This window comes from Balaenoptera borealis, assembly GCF_965194805.1.
Source record: "Balaenoptera borealis genome assembly, chromosome: 4".
Lineage (NCBI taxonomy): Eukaryota > Metazoa > Chordata > Mammalia > Artiodactyla > Balaenopteridae > Balaenoptera > Balaenoptera borealis.
In genome coordinates, this window is record NC_138861.1 from 59,124,705 (window position 1) to 59,148,543 (window position 23,839).

Here is a 23,839-nt window from a genome sequence, read left to right on the forward strand (position 1 = left end):
AAAGAAATTAAAGATGATACCAACAGATGGAGAGATATACCATGTTTTTGCATTGGAAGAATCAATATTGTGAAAATGACTATACTACCCAAAGCAATCTACAGATTCAGTGCAATCCCTATCAAACTACCAATAGCATTCTTTACGGAACTAGAACAAAAAATCTTAAAATTTGTATGGAGACACAAAAGACCCCGAATAGCCAAAGCAGTCTTGAGGCAAAAAAATGGAGCTGGAGGAATCAGACTCCCTGACTTCAGACTATACTACAAAGCTACAGTAATCAAGACAATATGGTACTGGCACAAAAACAGAAACAGAGATCAATGGAACAGGATAGAAAGCCCAGAGATAAACCCACGCACCTATGGTCAACTAATCTACGACAAAGGAGGCAAGGATATACCATGGAGAAAAGACAGTCTCTTCAATAAGTGGTGCTGGGAAAACTGGACAGCTACATGTAAAAGAATGAAATTAGAACACGCCCTGACGCCATACACAAAAATAAACTCAAAATGGATTACAGACCTAAATGTAAGACCGGACACTATAAAACTCTTAGAGGAAAACATAGGAAGAACACTCTGACATAAATCACAGCAAGATCTTTTTTGATCCACCTCCTAGAGTAATGGAAATAAAAACACAAATAAACAAATGGGACCTAATGAAATTTAAATGCTTTTGCACAGCAAAGGAAACCATAAACAAGATGAAAAGCCAACCCTCAGAATGGGAGAAAATATTTGTAAACGAATCAACGGACAAAGGATTAATCTCCAAAATATATAAACAGCTCATGCAGCTCAATATTAAAAAAACAAAAATAGGCAGAAGACCTAAATAGACATTTCTCTAAAGACATACTGATGGCCAAGAAGCACATGAAACCTGCTTGATATCACTAATTATTAGAGAAATGCAAATCAAAACTACATTGGGGTATCACCTCACACCAGCCAGAATGGGCATCATCAGAAAATCTACAAACAACAAATGCTGGAGAGGGTGTGGAGAAAAGGGAACCCTCTTGCACTGTTGGTGGGAACGTAAATTGTTACAGACACTATGGAGAACAGTATGGAGGTTCCTTTAAAAACTAAAAATAGAATTACCATATGACCCAGCAATCCCACTACTGGGCATATACCCAGAGAAAACCATAATTCAAAAAGACACATGCACCCCAATGTTCAGCACAACACTATTTACAGTAGCCAGGTCATGGAAGCAACCTAAATGCCCATCAACAGACGAATGGATAAAGAAGATGTGGTATATATATACAATGGAATATTATACAGCCATAAAAAGGAACGAAATTTGGTCATCTGTTGAGACGTGGATGGTTCTAGAGACTGTCATACAGAGTGAAGTAAGTCAGAAAGAGAAAAACAAATATCGTACGTTAATGCATATATGTGGAACCTAGAAAAATGGTACAGATGAACCAGTTTGCAGGGCAGAAATTGAGACACAGATGTAGAGAACAAACGTATGGCACCAAGGGGGCAAAGCGGCGGGGGGTGGGGGTGGTGGTGTGATGAATTGGGAGATAGGGATTGACATGTATACAGTGATGTGTATAAAATGGATGACTAATAAGGACCTGCTGTATAAAAAAAAATAAAAATATAGTAAATTTATTTCCCTACATTAACAGTAAATAAAACAACACTGTCTATAATAGCATCCAAATATATAAAATATTTAGGGATAAATCTGATAAAAGGAGTGAAAGACCTGTACACTGAAAACTACAAAACACTGCTGAGAGAATTTAAAGGTCTAAATAAATGAAGTGATACAATGAATTCATGGGTTGGAAGACTTAAAATAGTCTTATTATGACGTCAATTCTTCCCAAATAGATCTGTAGGTTCAACATAATCCCAGTCAAAACTCCAGGATTTTTGTAGAAATTTACTAAGTAATTCTAAAATTCATATGAAAATGCAAAGGACCCAGAATATCCAAAACAACTTTGAAAAAGAACAAAGTTGGAAGATTAACACTGTCTGATTTCAGGAATTATTATAAAGCTATAGTAATCAAGACAGTAAAACAGATCCGGATTCCAGGCCTGGTTCTAACATCAACAGGCAATGAGATGAATAAAGCTTCAATACTGTGTGTGTATGACTGTCCTTTAAGAAAACCTGAAGACATAACTATTTTTTAAATTAGATATTTCCATATAGAAACTACAGTACCTAAAGGGAGGAATTAATTATTGTATTTTATTGGTTGAAATATCCTTGTGAAAGCACTCTTTGAACTATGTAACAAAAGATTAACTACCTGTGCATCGTTACTGCAAATATATAAAGTATAATGGCCCTGGGAAGCAATATTTCTGGATATTACATATTAAAAAAAAATCTCAAACACCTAAACTCCTAGTTTTTCAATAAGATTTTGAAAACTTAATCCTAATGGAGAGGACATGGTCATCTTAACAATATTAACATTAGCCCAGTAAGTAATTTTACTTACAAAAATGAACTGGGACTGGAATTCTTCGATACACGAGGAAGCACCAACAAGCTGGTGATTGTGGTTTGTGACTGGAAGGGCTTTGAGGGTGAAGTTTTTCCTACAATGAAGCTTTTGTCTTTTCCCCTGTTAAGAATAGTTAATAACAATCATTGTAGATTTTCTGTCCTTTTGAAAAATTTTAACCTTCTTAACTTTATGTAGTAAAATTAATATATTTCTTTTTATGGAAATTGCTTTTAAAGGTCAGTAAAATTTAAATTCACTGAGAGTACTTTAAAGGAACTTCCCCAGAGTAACTCTAAAGTTGATCTGGAAACATGAATTCTTCCGGAAAAAAAAAAAAAAAAAGAGTGATAATGAGGGAAGATATACCCTACAAAGTATTAAAAATACCCTACTCAGTAACAATAGTTTAAAAAGTGTACTACTCTCTTAGAAAAATCTGAATAGATCATGTAGATAAGAGCCTTTAGGATAAAAAGTGGCATTCTAAGTAAGTGGAGAAAGGCTATAAATCATGAAAAAATGAACTAATTATGAAAAACAGTTATTTCCTTTATGTATAATAAGTCACAATGAAATTCTATATACTGAAAATTTATGTAAGAATGAAAACAATGAGGAAGTAGAAAAATACATTGGAAATATTTACATAATCTTAAAGGGGAAGGCTAAAGTCAGATAGCACAAGAGAAAATATAGGACTACTCAAAAAAAAGTTTGAATTTCAAACAAAACAAAACAAAACAAACCAACCCCATAATGTGAGCTAAAGACAAATAACAAAAAGTAACTGCAACATAGATGGCAGTTAAATGATTCATAGCCTCAATATCTAGTGTTGTTCCAAAACAGCTTAGAAAAAGACGAAAATAGAAGAGGATCTGAATAAGTAATTCACATGAGAAGAAATAAAAACGTCTAATAAACATGAAAAAATGCAGAAACACATTTTCTAATATTTATATTAGAAATATTCATATTCTAATATTTTCTAATATTCAGAGATAAATTAAAACAATAAGATGCCATTTTTGCCTATCAGTTTTACCAAAGGTTAAAATCACAACTTACATTGAGTATTAGGGTGAACAGACACTTTTATGCATAACTAGTAGGGGAGCAGATTGGTATAAGCTTTATGGTGGGCCTTTATATATGTTGACTTCACTATAAAGTTTAGTTTAAAAATTGATGTTCCATATAGGTTTCTCTTAAAAACGTGATCCCTTGAGCTGCAACACAATCATGCCGGGTGCTTGTTAAAAAGTGCAGATTCCTAGACTCCAAACCAAACTTGCTGAATCAAATTCTTTGGGAGAGGGGCACAGGATTCTGCATTTTAAGCAAGTTCCCTGGATAATTCTTATGTAGACTAAAGTTTGAAAGCCATTGTTGTGGAAAAAATATGTATTTTTAAGAGGACATTTGTCACACTGTCCTCGTGTCTTTTTTTTTTTTTCTTTTGGCCATGCCACATGGCTTGTGGGATCTGATCAGGGATCGAACCCATGCCCCCTGCAGTGGAAGCGTGGAGTCTTAACCAGTGGACCACCAGGGAAGTCTCCTTGTGGAAAAATATTTAACATCATGGAAAACAGTAGTTAAGACTGAACTTTGGAGCCAAAATGCCTGGGTTCAAATCCAGCCTCTACCATTTAACAGCAGTGTGACTTGGGGAATGTATTCCAGCTTTCTGAGCCTAAGTTTTCTCAAGTGGTTAAATGAGAATAATAATAGTATTTAACTCTTATGGTTGTTTTGAGGACTAAAAGAGTTAATATATATGTAAAGTGTTTAGAATAGTGCCTGGCACACAGCCAGCACTATATGAATGTTGAAAAAACGAAAGAGTGAGGCAAAAAATAAAAAGCATATACAGTATAATTCTATTTTGTAACAATATATGAACATAGATGAATTTATATACAAACATATACATACGAACGACTGGAAAGATATACATCAGAGTGTTAACAATATTATTTCTGGATTACGTGATTATTGTTAATTTTAATTTTCTTTTTGATTGTATCATCTAATTTCCTATAATAAAAAATGTGTTATTAGGAAATAGCTTTTGAAAGTTAGTAATTTATGGTTTATTTGATTTAGTATGTCCATATTTCTTAAGGTCCTCTTAACATTACAGATGACTCCCTGCTATAGGAAACAAACCCTTGAGAGCAAATTGCACAAGATACTGTTCACTTATTAATATGGAAGAAAGTGAGGCAGTCTCCACCGGATAGCTCAGGTACTGCAATATGAACACCCGCGAACGTGACCAAGACCACCTGGGAGCAGGCACTCTTCTAGACTACTTCCTTGTTTCCAGCTGTCAGGAAGGAGACACCTTTCAATGGAGGTTCACGACTATTGTTGTGGGAACCCACAGGCTCTCCCTGAATTCTCCACATTGGAATCAGTCAGTCTCTATAGGTTCTGGACGCGAATACACTTTCAGGTATACGAAGTCAAGTGAGATGCTGAGGGTGAAGCAGCCCACCCACGGCACTAACATCACTGAGGAAAAAACACAGAATTCAACTAGACTTTACTTCAACAATCCTTTGTCTTTTTCTGACCTCTCTTCTCCTTTCCTTCTCCTGTTTTGGTTTTCTACCTTCTAGTCCTACCTAGGCTTTAAGCTTGAATGTGTGTGGCTCTAAAAGTATACTTCGGGGCTGTCAGAGGCTCTGCTCTTGACTTCTGCTGCAGTGTGAGGTGCACTGCCAGCCTGGAACTTCAGTCCAACCCTCTCATGTTCCTCCAGTTTTCAGACACGAATCTTGAGCTATACCAACTCCTAAGGTAGCCCGCTTCACCAAACCTTAGTAATATACAGACATTTCTGAGTGGATACTGGTAAAATTCTCCTACAACTCATGACAAAAGCTTAAGCAGCAGTTCACAAATCTAAAAACTTAAAGCATGGGCTTCAAATTAATAAGCAAACAATAAAAATGGTAGCAAGTGTGGTGAAGTTTCTTAAATAGTACCATAAAAAGTGGGTAATGATGGTAAGCAGTATCTCATAAACAAACCTGTGAGTGAGATGGGGAATCAAAGATAGAAGGTATGACTCCAGGTTTCAGTTTAATATTTGGAGCACTTCTGTCAAAATCTGTCTTCTTAAAGTGCCTTGAACACAACACATCTCCTTTTTTAGGCTCCCAAGTGTCTATAGCATTCACATCAAGTCTTTTCATTGCTAATACCCATTTTCTTTTGACGTTTTCATCTGTGGGGAATCTAGAAAAACATACAAGAAGTATTTTAAAATTAAACACTATAGATATACACTTGAATTAAGGCTGTGCCTAAATTGATTCTTGGTATTACTCTTGGGAACTGGGATATTGAGGAAACCATCATGACTCATGCTTTCTTAACTTTCAGTTTTCATAGTCAGATTTCTCCACCAACCATGCTGCAGGCATATGGCCCTCATTTACATCTTTCATCATACTATAAAGAAGAAAAGTTTCAAAGGACATTTAACACCTTTTAGTAAGATCCACAATTGAAGGTTTTTCTTCATCTGTAGATGATAAAGAATATCACTTGGGCCTTTTTCCTATCTGAGGAATTTATCCCAGATGAACAGAGACACTTGCACTTTCATTCTTCCGTCAGCATCAAAAAAATTGCTTAGTACAGCATTTAATACAAAACAGGGGAATAAATGCTTAGTGAATGAATGCAGAGAACACCTGCAGAGTTTGGAATTCTGGAGATCAGAATTATTTTGAGATCTGGAGGCCAATAACCATATCTTTTCCAATTTTTCCAGCGGGTTCAAATCCTTTTTGGAATACGGTAGGGTACACATACTCATTTTTGATTTCCTTATACCTAGCAAAGTAGTTAGCAGGTCTTTCTCTGGCACACAGCACAGTGCCTGGCCCCAAAGCAGCAAAATAAACCTTTAGCAAATGCATAATTATTAAATCTTATTGCTCCTTTCCTATTCTGTCAGAAGAATGACTAAAATTTTAAATTAGGACCATCTTGGTTGTAATTTGGTTCACGACCATCCTGAACTTGTAATTTATATTTTTTCTCTACAACATATACTTGATCTATTTCTAAAGGACAGAATATATTTAGGCAAAGATCTTTCAGATTGTAAGCTATACGTAAACAACACTGAACTTCTTAGAAGTTATGGTAAAATACAAAGTAATAATATTAGCAAAAATGAGGCTGATGATATTTTTGTTAATCAGCCTGTGATACCTTTGCAGGTATCTTAAGCTTCTAAACGAAATGATAAAAGTGTAAAAGTATCACTGTCATTTCAAATTCAACTCAAAAGGCTATTTAAAAAGAACCTGATGTGACCACCTAGTGGGGTGGGATAGGGAGGGTGGGAGGGAGGGAGATGCAAGAGGGAAGAGATATGGGGATATATGTATATGTATAACTGATTCACTTTGTTATAAAGCAGAAACTAACACACCATTGTAAAGCAATTATACTCCAATAAAGATGTTTAAAAAAAAAAAAAAAAGAACCTGAGAACCAAAGTTCAAAATTGAACGTCTAGGGCGCATAGCTCAGGGGCAGAGCATTTGGCTGCAAAACTGATGATTTAAGTAGAACTGTCTTTTGCTTTTTCTAATAGTCAGAAGTACTTGGCTTAACTACAGCAGAATCTTACACGTGAAATGTCAGTCCTTTTAGCTTGGAATTCGGTAAACAGCGAGAAGCACATCCAACGGCCGAGCAACATTTCACCATGGTTTTAGCAACTCATACCAGAACTGAAAGAAAATTAAAAGGGTAAGCGTTAGTTAACTCCAAAGCTAAGGGGAACATAGTTACCTTTCCCGGTACCTTCCAGTATATTTTAGGTAACATGAAATCATGTTAGAAAGCCAAAGGGAAATATTTTCTTCCAAAACCTGCAGCTCTGCTCATACAATTTTCTAGGGGTTTGGCTCTTTAATAAGGCAAGTCATATTTAGCGATGCACCGAGGCGCCCGGTTTCCATTTAGGAGGCCGGTACATGTCCCTCCCACCGCTTCGTACAGGCACCTTGTTCCCTCGCCACCACGCCTTGGCACACTGACTCCTCCTGGCACCCTAACCTAGGCTGAACTCCCAGCCCAAGCGTTGCTTCCCCAGGGAGACCTTCCCTGACAGCCAGATTAAGTCAGATCCCCTCTAGGATTAGCTCTCGGGGAGCACACACGTCTCCTTCCTAGCACTTCTCAAAGCTCTAATCCTACATTTATTTCAGAGTCCCCGATGAACATCTTTCTCGGCACCAGTCTGTGAGCTCCCTGAGTGCAGGGTGGGGCGTGCGTTTTTTCTCTTTGATCCCCACGGCGTAGCTGGTGACTGGCACAAAGTAAATGTTAGGATATATACTGAAGGAATGAAGAGGAAATAAAGGAGATGAGGACGTGAGAAAGGAGCTCGGGGCGCTGAGAAGCGCCTGGGTGCCTAGCAGCCGGCGGCGCGCGCGCCGGACCCACTGAGAGCCAGGAAGCCGGGCCGAGCTCCGCCCCTTTCTCCAGGCTCCGGCCGCCGCCGGGAGAGGGAGGGGCCGCCCTGTCACAGGTGCGGATGCGGCCGGAGAGCGGCGTCTCCGCGCCGCTGCGGTCCTCCTCGTCCCGAACCACGCCCAGGGTGTGGGCGGGTAGCGAAGGGGGGAAAAGGGAAGGCAACCTAAGAGTCATTACCGTTAGCGGCGAAGGCAGCAACTAACACCGACAACAGAGATTGCGCTTCCCCTCACTTCCGTCCCGTCAGCTCAGGAACCGGAAATCCGGTTGCCCCGGGTCACGTACCCAGCCGCCATCTTGGCTCCGGTGGAAGCTGTACGCGGGAGGGGCTCGGGTAGAGCGGCGATGCTTCTCGGGGCGTAGCTTTCGTCCTGGTGGAAGGGTCCGTGGAATTTGAGGTCACGTGGAGGAGATGGCGGCCTCGGCGCGGGAAGACGGCGCCCGCGGTCAAGCGCAAGGACGGCGGGGCTGCGAGCACTATGACAGAGGATGTCGCCTGAAGGTGAGGACTTAAGTGGGCTCTTCCCCTACGAGCTTCCGCCGGGCTGGGCTGGGGGCGGGGTGGGCAGGCAGGGCGGTTTTAGGCTTGGGCTGAAGTTTGAGGTTAAGCTGTTGTCTGGATACCTTCCCCTTTCACTGGGTTCCTGCTGTAGAGAACGTTTTTGGCAAGGCGACCACAGGCCCCACTTAGTCTCTTGTGTTGTGCTTTGCGAGCAAAGCTCGTCTTGCTTGGGAAGAGCCTGGCCTTGCACATTGGTTACTTTATCAGTGTGTTCATTTATTTAGTCTCTCGCTGCTGGAAGTAGACTGAGGCAGCCTCAGGCCTGTGCCGGCTTTTCTCCAGGATCACTTTCAGATGTGTGATGACATAAGCGAAGTGGGGTAAGCGAGTGGAGAATCAGAATACGATTTCATCTCCTGTCGTAAGTAAGTTTTACAGCATGCCAGCTTCGTTTGAGAGTCAGTGAGCATGCCTAAGCCTGCCAAGTAGGAAACGTATGTGTGTAATAGGAAGCTAGTCATGTAATTGCCACTGCATAGGGAATGATGTATAGGAGAGTGTCTAGTATGCATATACTGTTACTTCAGCTGTTTCAGAAAAATTCTTAGTCAATCTAGAATTTTAAAAATCCGCATCCATCCAATTAAAGTTCATTTTTCTTGCAAGAAGCGGTTTAAAGATTTTGCTTAGAAAGCTTGAGCTTTGGAGCCCCACAGCCCTACCCCCCAAATTTTAGCTCTGCTCTTGATAACTCAGTACTTTTGAGAAAACTACTGGTTAATGCCCCACATATAAAATATGGGTGATAGAAGTTCCTGTTTCATAAAAAAGTATGAGGCCTGTAAGGATAACCTGAAGCCTTTTTTGTAGGCGGTGGTTTGGTGACCATTCCTCCACTGCACTGGATAAAGCTCTTTCAAAGGTGGTCATTCACCAGGTGTTGTTTAAGGAGAGTGAGTGCTATCCGTGTGATTCCATTTCCATTGAGATGTGTTAGAGTTTCAGACTTCAGGTCTGAAACTGAATTCAGTATCCTCGTCTTCCTCTCCTCTCCCCCCAGAAAATCACACAAATACCTCTGTGTTTCATAGCACTCAGGTAGTTGACCCTGAGTATCAAATGGTTTTTGGCCCCCCTCCCTTCCCTTAAATACCAGAGACCAAGTGAAGAGTTTTAAGGAGGAAGTAATCAACTAAATTAAAGGCTGCTGTTTGCCTTTAAGTTTGGCAAGGAGGAGGTCACTGGTGATCTTGAGGAGAAAAGTTTCTGTGGAGAGGTTGGGACAGAGTGTGATTGGAGTGGATTCAAGAGAGAATGGGATTAGTGGAAATGGACATAGCCTTTATAGACAATTGTTGGAGTTTTGCTGTGAAAGAGAGCAAAAAAAAAAAAAAAAGATGGAGGCTGTGGTTGTTGGGAAATGTGGGATCATGGGATTTTTCTTTTTTTCCCATGGGAGGGAAAGATGGGAGGTGTTGCAGCATGTATGTATATTCTTAGAACTGGCCCCCCAAAATGAGAACATTTATCGTGCAGGAGGAAGAGGGAAAACTGTAGGAGCCCTGTCTCTGAGTAGCCAAACTGAAGATGGGATCCAGTGTACAAGGAGAGGAGTTGGCCTTAGATAAAAACATGAACTACATGTAGACTGTAACAGAAGGACAGTGTGAGGTACATTTGCAAGTAGGTTGACAGAGTTTATGGGAGAATGTTCTCTTTTGATTATTTCTGTTTTCATAGTGAAATAAGCAAGAGTGTAGCGGGAAGAAGAGGTTTTTGAGGTTTGAAGAGAGAGGAGAAGATACGAAATAATCATCTAGGTGTTCGGTCCTAGACGGTGGAAGAATGAAGGAATTGACTAGGGAAGCATGGTAGTAAGAGCCCACTTTTCATTAGGGGTTATGACTTAAACGTGAGAACAGCCAGTGTGGGGGTGCTTTTGCTTTAGCCATATTTAGGTGTTCCTATGCAGGTTGAGTAGGAGAGAATTGGATTTAAGCAGAGTTGGGCTTCTGGGTAGGTGAGTATGTAAATAGAGAAGGAAGGAACTAGGGTGTGTGCAAGGGAAGAAGCAGAATGAGTTGGAAAAGGAGGAGGTAGTGGTTAGAGAATTTAATGCTTGCAATTAAGATACAAACAGGATTCAGTTCTTGTTCTAAGCAGTGGCTCTTAAAGTGTGGGTGATGGGACCCCTGGGAATTCCTGAGGCCCATTAGAAGACTACTGTGTACTGCTAAGACATTTTTGTCTTTTCTGGCATGTGTGAAACTAATGACTAAAACTGCTAGCACCTTAACATGAATCAAGGCAGTGGCACTGAACGGTACTAAACCTATAGTTAAAAAAAAAAAAAGCCAGTTTCGCTTAAGAATGTCATTGATAGAATTAAAGCAGTAAAATTATTAATTGTATAAAATTTCAACTGTTGAATACATGTCTTTTTGTATGTTTGAAATGGGATGTTTTCATCAGGCACTTTTGCAGACTTACATTAGGTGCTTGTTATGAGGAAAAGCTCTGCGCAATTGGATTATGAACTGAACGAGTTTCTTTTTTAATGGGGCATTTTTTTACTTGAACTATGATTATTCAGACTTGAGTATTTGGTGGACATTTTCTCGACTAGGAGGGAAGTGAGACTGTCATTGCAAGGAAGACAATCAGCAGTGATAAAATTCAAGCTTTCATGTAAAAATTAGAGTTTTGGAAAACCTGTGTTAGCCTCTGAGCTTGAAAGCGTCACAATACTTAGTTTTCTGATAAGATGGTTAGTGATGTTAGCAAATGTGATTTTTTGATATTGCACGTCAAATGTGGGAACATTGGGAAGAGCTACGTAATTCAGTGAACTGGTATTTTCCAAATGACCAGTGGATGGATAAAAGGTCCATTCACAATGCAAGATAGATCAATGGAAGGGAGAAAAGTTCACTGATGAATTTCAGATTTCATGTTGCAACTACCTGTTCTTAAGATTTGTTGAGTTTTGGTGTAGTATCAGAAGAATATCCATAATTTTCTAAGAAGGTTATTAAAATACCCCTCCCTCTTCCAACTACATATTTGTGTGAGCCCAAAATTTCTTCATATACTTCAGCCAAAACTGAGTGAATGCAGAAGCACATATGAGAATCTACCTATTTGGGGGGAAAATATAGCTGTTTTTCATTAAAATATGTTATTTATGTTAACATGTAATTGGTTTGTTGCTATTATTTTAAAAATAAGTAATAAATATTTTAAAAACCTGTAAGTTTTAATTTATAATATGGTAGGTGTCAATAGATATAATTTCACATAAACAAAAGCTCTTTGGGATCCTCCATAATTTTTAAGACTATATGTAAAGGGGTTGAGACCAAGATGTTTGAGAACCACTGTTTTGTGGTATGACTGAGAATATGTGGCTGAGGAGGGTTGGAGGACAAGGCCATTGGAAGTGAGAAAGGGAACTGAGAGTTCAGGGTATTGGAGGGATTATCACTGTTGGATGTGCAGATAACTAAGATTTAGGACAAGATTAATATTGGAAAGAAAAGGAGCCAGTTGAGTGTTAAAATAAGAAAGGAATGAGCTATGTTATAGGAAGTCATGGCATTGGAAGTCTTCAGAAATGAGTGGATCTGAAAGGTCACAGTGTACTGGAAAGTATCAGGTTACCTTACTGGCCTGCAGACTTCTCCATGTACTACTTAGAGTAAGGCTAAGTTGCTGTAACAGAAGGACCCAGTAGTAATGTGAGTTAAAGAATAAAGAGTTTATTTCTTCTCACCTAACAATTCAAGGTGAATGATCCAGTTTGGTAATGAGGCTGTGTTTCACATGATCATCCTAGGGACAAGTTTTTTCCATTGTATTATTTTGCCACGGAGGAGGAGGCATGCCCAGTTTCTTAATACACAGGCCCAGGAGTGGCCCTGATTTCTTCCGTGTGTATTCTGTTGGTAAGAACTTAGTCATTTGGTCACAGGTAACAGCAAGGAAACTGTAGTATAGCTGGGCAGTCGTGTGCCCAGGAAGAAGGAGACAGTAGATTTTGTTGGACAACTGGCAATCTTTGCTGCTCTTGAAAACAAGGACTGTCTTTTACGTTTATTGCATCTTCTAAAGTATCAGATACATAGTTGTTGGTTAGTAAACTTAAGAGGACTAAAATATAATCTTTATAGTATTTAATGCTTCGGGGTTGAAGTTGGTAAATGAATTTATCTGGAATGTCTAAGTAGAAGTTGCCTGCCTGCCATTTAGGCTGAGAATGAGTTTAGGGTGTTGTGGGATTAGTTTTGCAATCTAGGAACTTCCATCCTTCACAGTTCTTCTGTCTTTAACTACAAGGTTGTGTTCAACTTGATACAGAAATGTAGATGTTGAAGGGAAAACAGTGAAATGTCATGTTTAGTGTCAGTTTACCAAATGATTTATTGGTTGTAATCTTTTGACCTTGTTCCAAGGAGTAGGAGGAAGGAAATTTCTTTTTGCATTGCAAACTTGTTTTTTCTTGCTTCTTGTAACTGTTTTTCTCCCTTGGGGAGTAGGCACCATGCTGTGACAAGCTTTATTCTTGCCGGTTGTGTCATGATAACAGTGAAGATCATCTGCTAGATCGCTTTAAAGTAAAGGAAGTGCAGTGCATAAACTGTGAAAAAATCCAACGGGTAAGATTTTATCACAAATTTCTATTTTCTTTCTTTTTAAAAAAATTATCCTAAGGTGGTTTTAAAAATTTAATCAAGAGTATTGCCAATATGACTTCTTTAGCTCTTAAAGTAAGCCTTATCTTGGATTTCAGTGTATAAAAACTTGTAAAGATAAAACTGTGTGTACATTAATAAAAATTCTGGATATTTAAATAGTAATTCAAAATGTTTTGGTAAACTAATTTTTTAGTTACACGTGTTTTTTTTAGGCACAACAGACTTGTGAAGAATGTAGCACATTGTTTGGAGAATATTATTGCAGTATGTGCCATCTGTTTGACAAAGACAAGAAACAGTATCATTGTGAAAACTGTGGAATTTGTAGGTACTGTATGTATTCTTTTCTAATTGCTTCTGATATATCTGAGGAACAGTAGTTTTTAAAATCAACTTAGTTGGAATATAATTATTGATACATCTTATAAAATGCATTCATTTTAAGTGTCCAGTTCAGTAACTTTTGACAAATATATATACTGTGTTATTACCAACACAAATCAAGATAAAAAAAATTTCCATTATTCTAAAAAGTTTCTTCATGCCTTCATCATTTAACTAGGCCATCAACAATTGTGTGCCTATTTAAATTTTAACTTTGGGGTAGAAAATATGCTTTTATATGAAGTGTTTTGTAGGCAATTAAGGTAAAAAATTAGGGTAGATTTTTTTCCTTTTTGAAGATTAGTTTAAAAAAAAATTGTCAAAAGTTTTGATAAAATCACTACAGACTTAAAAATTGGAAAATACAGAAAAGTAGAAAGAATGAAAGTATTGATAAAACAGCCTGAAGTCCAATCACCCACTGACAAGGTACTATTGACATGTTGATATATAGGAATTTTTTTCTTTCTAAAAATCCTGAAGTGTTAGGTGTATACATAAGCATATATGTAACATGTGTATGTTTTAAAGTATACTAATATAACAAGCCACTCATGTTAAGAAATAGAATGTTACCAATACTGCTGGAGCTCTTAAGTATTCTATGTTAATCCTTTCTCCTTGTTCCCACTGGAGAATTTTAAATCTCTTCCTTTTCTTTTATGTAGTTGTTTTTAAGGAAGGATAACAAACATACCAAAAGATGTATCAATCATAAGCAAACAACTTTTTCTAGTTTTTAACTCTAGAAGTTTGATTTGGGTCTTTTTTATATCTTTCATGTCTATACTATTTGAATGTATGGAATATAGTAATAATAATTGGTTTAATGTCCTCCTCTGCTAATTCTAACATCTGTGTCAGTTGTGGATTGATTTTGATTGATGGATTATTCTTTTTTGGTTGGGTTTTCCTGCTGCTTTGCGTCACTGGTCATTGTTGGATACCAGACACTGTGATTTTTACCTTGTTGGGATATTTTCATATTCCTACAAATCTTCGTGAGCTTTATTTTGAGATGCAGTTAAGTTACTTGGAAACAGTTTGGTACTTCTGGGACTTGCTTTTATAATTTGTTAGATGGATCTGGAGGTGTGCTTATTCTAGGAATAAATATTCCTCACTACTGAGGTGTTACTCAGTACCTTCCTGAGTACTCTACCCAGTACCCCATGAGTTCTCAGGTTTTCCAGTCTGGCTGATGGGAGTAAACACTGATCCTGGCCATGTCTGAGTGCTGAGCACTGTTCCTTCTAGTTCTCTTGGGTGGTTCTCTCTCTGGCCTTGGGTAGTTTCCTCACATGCATGCACTGATGTGTATCCTGCTAAATACCTGAGGGGCTCCCCTGTGCAGCTCTGTCCTCTCTGGTACTCTGTCCTGTGAACTCCAGCCATCTTCTCAGTCAGGAAGTCTTTTTGGCTCTGCCTTACTTCCTTCAACTTGTTTGGCCTGAAAGTGCTCTAAGCAGTAAACTGGGGCAGCTGTAGGGCTCACTTAATTTGCTTCCTGTATCTCACAGATCACTGTCCTTCATTGCCTGATGTTCAGTGAAACTTGTTTCATATATTTTGTTTGGGTTTTGTGGGGGTTGTTTTAGGCAGGAGGGTAGATCCAGTCTCTCTTATTCTGTCTTGGGCAGTAGTGGAAGCCTCCCTGCAGGGTTTTACCTGTGGAATTTGACAGGCTGATTCTAAATTTCACCTGGAAGAGAAAATTCACATAGCTAAGCAGATTCTGATTTTGAAAAGGAAGAATAACAAGGAGAGGATTGCCTTTCCACATGATCAAAACATGATAAAGTTAGAGTAATTCAAATGGTGTGTTCTTTGTACAGGAATAGACAAATAGATAAAGGGAAGAACAGTGTGTTTGTGAGTGTGTGTGTGTACATTCACATATTTATACATAGGAATTTATAACAAAAGTGGCATTTCAGATCAGGGGAAAGGGCATTAGGAAAATTGATTATCCATTTGGGAACAAAAAATTGATTACTAAAACTGTGCATTCATTAGAATATGGTTTTAGCATGTTGTGACAGAAACTCTAAATAACAAGTGCTTTGAAAAAGGTAGATGTTTATGTTTCTTATGGAAACGTCTGAACCATGTAGTTAATTAAACAGAAGTCCAGGTTCGTCTTATTTTTTTGCCATCCATAAGATATTTTCTAGCCTACATAGTTTAGAAGAGTCCATATTCTGGTCAGTGGAAAGGGGGAAATAGGTGAAGGGAAGGTATATACCCTTTTCTCCTAAGGACATGAGACAGAACTTTCATTTGTCTCTTCTGTTCATACCTTCAGAGAAGTTAGAAAATAGTTTTTATTCTGGACAGCCCTGTGCCTAGCTAAATGTTTCTGTTGTTGTGCAAGAAGAGGTATAAGAGAAATTTGGGGACAACTAGCCGTCTCACCTTTACCATACCTAATACATTTCAAATGGATGAAAGAAAAATATAAAAATTATAAGCCATAGCATTAGAAGTATATAGAGGAATGTGTTCATGACCTATAGGTTTCAAAAGTCTTTTCAAGACCAGAGGCAGAAGCATAAGGCATAGAGGGAAATATGTCTTTTTATTACATAAGAATCAAAATGACTGTATGACAAAAGATGTAAAAAAAAGATAGATGACATACCAGAAAAATAATTGTAACATATGCAAGTGAAAAAGATTAATACCCAAGATATGTGAAGAGCTCCTTTAAATAAGGTTCCTCAAAAAAACTAAAAGTAGAACTACCATATGATACTGTATGCAATTCCACTCTTGGGTACATATTCGAAAAAAATACTAATTTGAAAAGGTACATGCACCCCAAGTGGTACTGTTCATAACAGTATCACTTACAAACACACACACACACACACACACACACACACACACACACACACACACACACACACACACACACACACAGAGGAATATTACTCAGCTACAGAAAAAGAATGAAATTCTGCCATTTGCAATGCCGTGGGTGGACCTAAAGAGTATTATGCTTAGTGAAAAGCCAGACAAAGACAAATGCTGTATGTTATCACTTACATGTAGACTCTAAAAAATAAAACAATGAATGTATATAACAAAACAGAATCAGACTCACAGATATAGAAAACAAACTAGTGGATACCAGTGGGAAGAGAGAAGGGGGGAGGGGCAAGATACAGGGGTAAGGGATTAAGAGATGCAAACTACTATGTATAAAATAGATAAGGAACAAGGATATATTGTACAGCACAGGGAAATAATAGCCATTATTTTGTAATAACTTTAAATGGGGTGTAATCTATGAAAAAATTCTTGTAAAATTTTTATTTATTTTTGGCGGCGTTGGGTCTTCGTTGCTGCTCGCGGGCTTTCTCTAGTTGCGGCGAGCGGGGGCTACTCTTCGCTGTGGTGTGCGGGCTTCTCATTGCGGTGGCTTCTCTTGTTGCGGAGCACGGGCTCTAGGTGTGCAGGCTTCAGTAGTTGCAGCATGCAGGCTCAGTAGTTGTGGCTCGCAAGCTCTAAAGCTCAGGCTCAGTAGTTGTGGTGCACGGGCTTAGTTGCTCCACGGCATGTGGGATCTTCCCGGACCAGGGATCAAACCCGTGTCACCTGCACTGGCAGGCAGATTCTCAACCACTGCGCCACCAGGGAAGTCCTCTATGAAAATATTGAATCACTATGCTGTATATTTTTGAAACTAATATAACATTGTAAATCAAGTATATACTTCAGTTAAAAATAAGAGCTTTTTAAAAAACATTTATGTATTTGCTGTGCTGGGCCTTAGTTGCGGCACACAGGATCTTTGTTGCCGCGTGTGGGATCTTTGTTGTGGCATGTGGGATCTAGTTTCCTGACCAGGGATCGAACCTGGGCCCCCTGCATTGGGAGCATGGAGACTTAACCACTGGACCACCATGGGAGTACCAAAAAGAGCTCTTTTAAATTGATGAAAGACAAATACCCTAGTAGAAAAATGAACCAAACACATGAACAGGCAATCCACGGGAGAAATCCAAATGGTTCATAAACATTAACATATGCTCCCTGTCTCATCATTTGAGAAATGCAAATTAAAATGACTTTTCATATTTGTCTGTCATATAGGTAACCAGTGTTGGCTAGGGTGTGGGGAACGTGGGTGCTGTCGCACACTGTTGGTGGGAGTATAAACTGTACTGTCTTTGGAGGTCCGTTTGGCAGCATCAGAGCTGATGATGCAATGCCCTCTGACCCCATAGTTTCACTTTTAGGAATCTTATAAAAAGTCATCAACATGTAGGTTGAGTGATGTCTGTATACAGATATTTATTGTATCATTGTATGAACTAAAGATAGTAAATTATATCAATAAAAGGATATTAAAAAAATTGTGATATATCCATACCATGTAATATTATGAAACTGTGGAGAGGAATAAAGTGGTTCTATGTATTCATACATAGAATGCTCTTCAGGAAATAATTGTTTTCTTCAGAAAGTTGCAGAACAGGATATATAGAAAGAATCCATCTATGTAAAAAACAAAACCCAAAGTGTGTGTGTCTGTATATTTATATGGGCAATTTTATAGGAAAAAAAGACATGGAAGGGTAGGTACCATTCTGCTTGTAGTGCTTTTACGTTTGGGGAATGCTGTTGGGGAGGTAGGGGTTTACTCATATTCTTCAGTGTGGTTTGAACTTTCTTTACAGTGAAACTAAACTTATATATGATGAACAGATTATCACTGTAGTAAAAAACGTGTTTGTTTTCATGCTTTTTTAAGGATTGGTCCAAAGGAAGATTTTTTCCACTGTCTGAAATGTAACTTATGCCTCACAATAAATCTCCAAGGAAAGCACAAGGTATATAATTCAGTTTGCATGATTTAAAAAGTATTACAGTGTTTTTGAAAACAGCTCAAATCCTCATTTGTTTAAAAGCATGCTCATTTTCAGATATTACCCAGTACAATCATGTCGCTTTTTATTTTTAAGCAGTATTAAGTAGATATTCTAAAGTATACACCTTAGAATATCTGATCTACAATTCCTTTTCTTCTCTGTGGTGTGTAAGAATACTTCCACCAGTTATTAGTATAACGTAGACAACTTCTAAATTGGCTTATGGATTCTTATCGTTGATACTGGTTTTAAGAATAACTTTTAAAAAGTGTGGTACAGGAGAAATACAGAGCAGTGTAACCTTTTGTTAACAGCATTCCAAGAAAATTCAGTATTCCTTTCATAATTAGACACATATTTTTCATTTGGATGTAGAAATTTTATGTCATGATCCTAGGCCTGTTAAAAATTATTTTCCATTACTTAGGAGAAAATCTAATAAACTATCGTTTATAGTACTGATTCTATCTAAGAATTTAGAGAATGGAGACACTAACGAGAGTGTTTTAAAAATAGATACTAGATAATAACTGGCCTAAAATACTAAGGTGGTGAGATGAATAATGAACATAGGGGATATTGTGACGAGTATAAGGGAGAAACAATGGGGCTGAATAAAGATGACACCCAAGGTTTTTAGTGCTGGCTTAAAGTACTTGATTAATAGATTGTGAATTTGTAGGAGATAAAAGATTGGGTTTGGTTTTACCGACTTGAGTTTAGGGTGATAGCAAGATATGCTTGCTGTGTTGTCTTTAGAAAACTGTATACTCATTTTCTCTTGTGGTATTTTTATTTTGTTTCTCACTTATTTTTTATTGTTTATATTAGTAAATGGTCGTATCATCTACTCAGGTGCTTAATTAAAAAGCCTGGGCATCATCCATGACTTGGTGCTTTTTCTGTTACCTCCTCACACCTAATCAGACACTGTCTTGTCAAGTTAAGAACTCAGGCCCTGTGGGCACCGTGTTGGAGCTCAAATATATTTCCACCTCTTGCTACCATATAATTTTGGGAGTTCTTTAGCTTCTCTAGGCCTCAAATACATCATCTGTAAAACGGGGTAATAATTGTACCTGTTTCATTTAGTGTTGTGGGAATTAATTGAGGTAATACAGGTAATGAACTTGGCATATGGCATGTAGTACAATCTGTATAATATGAACTGTTATTATTTATATATAAAATGAAGATAATTTGAATAATTAAGACATATTAAGCAATTTCATTGTTTCAGGTAATGTGCAAAGCCATAGTTGTGAGAGTTAACTGTTCAATTTTTGTCTGACATATAAGAAACGTGTATTAATGTTCATTATTATCTTTAATAAGTTGGTATTGTTTCCTTAGTTAGTTTTTATTATTAATACTATGGTTATATCATTTCCATCTAGTTAAGCTTTGGTAATTTTAGTTTTGCTTTTAAACAGTGTATTGAAAATGTTTCCCGGCAGAATTGTCCAATATGTTTGGAGGTAAGCTTAAAATATTTTTTGTTTTGGAAATATCCCCTCTTGAATTTAAAATACTGGGTATTTATATTGTCTTCATGTAATTAAGCACTAACATTTATTTCCTTTTACAGGACATTCACACATCCCGTATTGTTGCTCATGTCTTGCCATGTGGACATCTTTTACACAGGTAAAGTAACTTTGGTTTTTTTCCTAAAAAATGTTTGGAAATAGTGGAGGTACTTTTTGCTTTATTAAAATAATGTTATATTTTTCAGAACGTGTTATGAAGAAATGTTGAAAGAGTGAGTGTTTCATGGGATTTAAAAAAACTGTAATTGTAAGACCTCTGTTTTCTTTCCTTTTCTTCCCTTTGTTTTGTTTTTTTGAGGGGAAGGGGAAATGGGCAAACCTTGCAGTTACTTGCACCATATTGGACATGGTAGATATTTCTCTCGAGATGGGTTGGGTAGATGGGTGGTGTTAAATTGAGCAAAAAGCATGGTGGGGGCATAGGACTATACCTTTGTCCTCATGTTTCTGTTATGCCTTATCTCATCTCACAACTTGAGACAGATAACTCTCATTTTCTGGCTATACTTATTGGGGAGCTCAGTCTCTGCCAGAGGCAGTCATAGCGTTGTAAAAAATAAAAATGCTGAGGCATGTTGCTCAAAATTCTTAGTTGTTTTATTGGCCCAGTATAATGACCTGTCAAAAAAAGCTGATAAGATTTATCTAATGCTGATTTTGTTGTGGGGAAAGGATGCTAAAGTGAGATACAAATAGTTAGGAAAGAGGAGACTGTGTAAATGTATTTTGGTCTTGCAAACTAATGAGTAGAAACTTTAGGAGCCGGATAGAAGGGAACTTTTTCAGAATTTTTAGAAAGGAAATAATATGATCTGAATAAGTTTTAAGGAATACAATCTCTCCTTTGCTTGAATAGATTAAGAAATTGAGGCTGTTTAGCTAAAAAGCAGTTTAATTGGTTTTTAAAATATATTGAGTATATTCTACAGAGAATATTGAGTAATTCCTCTTCATTTTAGAGAACTGAGGAAAAAGAAGTAGGTTTAAAAAATACCCTATGACACAGGATTTAATTGAAAACTTTTATATTATGAAAGTTTCCAGATTTGTAAGATGATCTTGAAATATAAAATAATACCTGTCTTGGATGGTTTATGTACCAGTTAGCATGCATCTTCTTGTATACCTGAGTTGATATACTCCCCATTTAACGTTTGGGAAATAACTCTTTTATCTCTCCTAGAGGCTACAGATGTCCATTATGTATGCACTCTGCTTTCGATATGACTAGGTACTGGAGACAGCTGGATGATGAGGTAGCACACACTCCTATGCCATCAGAATATCAGAACATGACTGTGGATGTGAGTAGAATCAATGCTTAAAAATACTTTTCAGGTTCCTTGTTGATGTTCATGTGTATTTTTTCCCTTTTGCTCAGATCTGTCTAAAAAGTACTATTTGGGTGTAGATGCCAATGTGATGATTAATGGGAAGGACAGAATAATCTTTAAATTTTAGTTACTCTGAACTCAAAAGACCAGGAAAAAAAATCCAAGAATATCTTTGTGAAATTCTTCCCAACACTAGATGGCAGGCAAAAACTTTATTCTGAATAATTTACATATCACTTAGCAGAGTCAGTTGGTAATGTAACTGAGTAGAGGTGGATTACTGGTTTGATGTTTTATTTTAATTATGTTTTAATTTTAACTATTTTAAATTTTATTTCAGGCAAACATGTTTACTGATTTTTTTTTTTTTATGATTACTTCTTGGTTTTTAATGTTTATTACCCTTTTTAGTCTAAGACTTTATTTGGTCTTAGCCTGTAATCTAAAATATAAGAGGTATTTCTGTGCCTTTTGCCTCGTGGAGAATGATCATCTTTTCTCCATTAATTGAGATGTGCTGCTATCTAGTCTCAGCATAGTACATTCAGTTACAGGTTAGACTTGGAAAGTAGATAGCTTTCTGGTGCTTTAATAATTTTTCGACATATAAATTTTCAAAACATCTTCATTTCAAATACTTCTACACAAAAAGATAAAAACCACTTAACAAAGCCAGATAAAAATTATTTTCTGTTTAATTCACACTGGAGCATTTCATAATTCATGTGGATAATTGAATTGTTAGTAAGATCAATGAAAGATCACTTTTGTAATACTGATAGTAGTGTCATGTTTTATTAGAGGCTGTAGTGTGCTGTGTCCTATTTAGATCATTTTTTGAAATAACAGCCTTATTGAGATATAATTCACATACCATACAACTCATCCATTTAAAATGTCCAGTTCAGTGCTTTTTAGTGTATTCTTGGAGTTGTGCAAACATAACCACCATCAATTTTAGAATATTTTCATCACCCCAAAAGGAAACCCCATAGCCATTAGCAGTTATTCCTTAATCCTCTAGCTCTAGGCAACGAGTAATCTATTTTCTACATTTAGGTCATATTCTTAAAAGAATTACTTTCCAAATTATAATTTAGAGAAAATTTGGATGTTTCCTACTTATTATGGTGTGGCTCTTCTAAAGCTAATGCTTTTCTCACATAGTAATTTATTGATCTTTTTTCAGGTTAACACCTTTTTTATTTTTCAGGATCTCAGTACTAGAAGAGATTAATTCCTAAGTGGCATCTTATTGTCATTTTAGGGACGAGCCAAAAGCTTTTCTTTGTTCAACTTTAGAAAGTATTCTTTTGGACTTTAATTCATTTTTGAGGCATGGAAGGCTAGGAACTTAGTATATTAAAGAATAAGCAAAAATATTATAAGTATGTAAAAATTTGTTTTGTTAACTAAGATAATATTCTAAGTGTCAACAAAAAATAATGAAATTGTGTGTTGTTTTGAATTAGTCTAGGTCTTGATCTGATTATGATGCCGATGTTAATTTTTGTGCTACTACTATTTATACTATTTGGGAACTACTTTAAAATAAGACTTCTTAGCTCAAATCCACATTTTCATTTTCTAAATTCAAAGCTACTTTCTTATTAGAGTTTTTAGTGAACAAATAAAAGGTATGTTTTCGTATCTTAAGTATGATTTTCGAGGAATTGTTTTGAGCAGACAATGCCACTTTCTATCTATAAGGTTTAGTATACTTAATTTTAATTCATCTCTTTTCAGATTCTCTGCAATGATTGCAATGGAAAATCTACAGTCCAGTTCCATATATTAGGCATGAAATGTAATATTTGTGAGTCCTACAATACTGCTCAGTCTGGAGGATATAGAATTTCAGTAGATCAGCAATGACCAGCCTATACTGCACTGGACAACTCAGCATTTTCTGATATAGAAAAAGGCTATCTTTTTATCATGATGTGTCAGAATCTGTGCATTAGAGTTGATTTGTTTTGTATTAGTGTCACAGGGTAAAATCATAGGACTTAAGGATTCACAGCCTCTTTATAGAATTATCACAGCTCTACATTGAATGAAAGCCATCATGCTTGTGTTTTGATTGGAAATTCCTTTGGTGTCAGTTGTTTGGAAGTTAATGTTTACCACTGAAATTCACATCCATAGATGTATTATACTTACATGGAACTTTGTTTTAAGTGCCACTATGCACACAGAATTCATTTCTAGTTCTTGATAGAACTGTACTTAATTCTCAGTATTATTCTTGACTTTTTAAGGGCTGTGCTATGAGAATATGTTCTATCTTACTGTTAAAGTCTAATTACATATACTTTAGAATTTTCTAAGACAGTCCTTTGGATCCTGTAAATGTGACTTTTGATGTAATAACTGCTAATAAAATTATATTGAAACAGTATTTTATAGAAAGTTTTTTTCCAAGGCTATCTATTTTTGGCTCAGAGCAATCCTCTTTTCTTTATTTTGAAGTAATCTT

At 36.9% G+C, this 23,839-nt stretch overlaps 2 protein-coding genes across 7 annotated transcripts in view; one reads left to right on the top strand and one right to left on the bottom strand.

Annotated features, from left to right (window-relative positions):
- The window catches only part of THAP6 (THAP domain containing 6), a 17,437-nt gene extending 8,997 nt beyond the window's left edge, over positions 1 to 8,440 (bottom strand). Inside the window, exons 1-4 of one of the 5 annotated variants that reach the window (XM_082390297.1) lie at positions 8,305 to 8,440; positions 7,169 to 7,271; positions 5,550 to 5,757; positions 2,500 to 2,625 (exon numbers count right to left, since the gene is read on the bottom strand). In XM_082390297.1, the coding sequence (XP_082246423.1) occupies positions 2,500 to 2,625; positions 5,550 to 5,757; positions 7,169 to 7,248 (414 nt within the window). In that variant the 5' untranslated portion in view covers positions 7,249 to 7,271; positions 8,305 to 8,440. Of the gene's footprint in view, positions 1 to 2,499; positions 2,626 to 5,549; positions 5,758 to 7,168; positions 7,272 to 7,332; positions 7,720 to 7,740; positions 7,971 to 8,196 lie in introns of those variants that run through there. The other 4 variants (XM_082390295.1, XM_082390296.1, XM_082390299.1 and 1 more) reach the window with 4 other exon arrangements.
- Positions 8,382 to 23,761, top strand: RCHY1 (ring finger and CHY zinc finger domain containing 1). 2 transcript variants are annotated; one of them, XM_082390286.1, is made up of 9 exons: positions 8,382 to 8,521; positions 13,057 to 13,176; positions 13,428 to 13,543; positions 18,359 to 18,437; positions 19,910 to 19,954; positions 20,065 to 20,123; positions 20,212 to 20,238; positions 21,210 to 21,330; positions 23,107 to 23,761. In XM_082390286.1, the coding sequence occupies exons 1-9, from the start codon at positions 8,432 to 8,434 to the stop codon at positions 23,233 to 23,235; spliced, it is 786 nt and encodes a 261-aa protein (XP_082246412.1). In that variant the 5' UTR covers positions 8,382 to 8,431; the 3' UTR covers positions 23,236 to 23,761. The 2 variants fall into 2 exon arrangements, with proteins under 2 accessions (XP_082246412.1, XP_082246413.1); XM_082390287.1 differs by lacking the exon at positions 20,212 to 20,238.
- The last annotated feature ends 78 nt before the right edge of the window (positions 23,762 to 23,839 follow it).

Bases quoted from the DNA above. Each gene is read 5' to 3' on its own strand.
- RCHY1 (XM_082390286.1), top strand. From the start codon at position 8,432: ATGGCGGCCTCGGCGCGGGAAGACGGCGCCCGCGGTCAAGCGCAAGGA. The intron at 13,177-13,427 runs GTAAGATTTTAT...TGTTTTTTTTAG, and splicing joins ACTGTGAAAAAATCCAACGG to GCACAACAGACTTGTGAAGA. The intron at 21,331-23,106 runs GTGAGTAGAATC...ATCTCTTTTCAG, and splicing joins ATCAGAACATGACTGTGGAT to ATTCTCTGCAATGATTGCAA.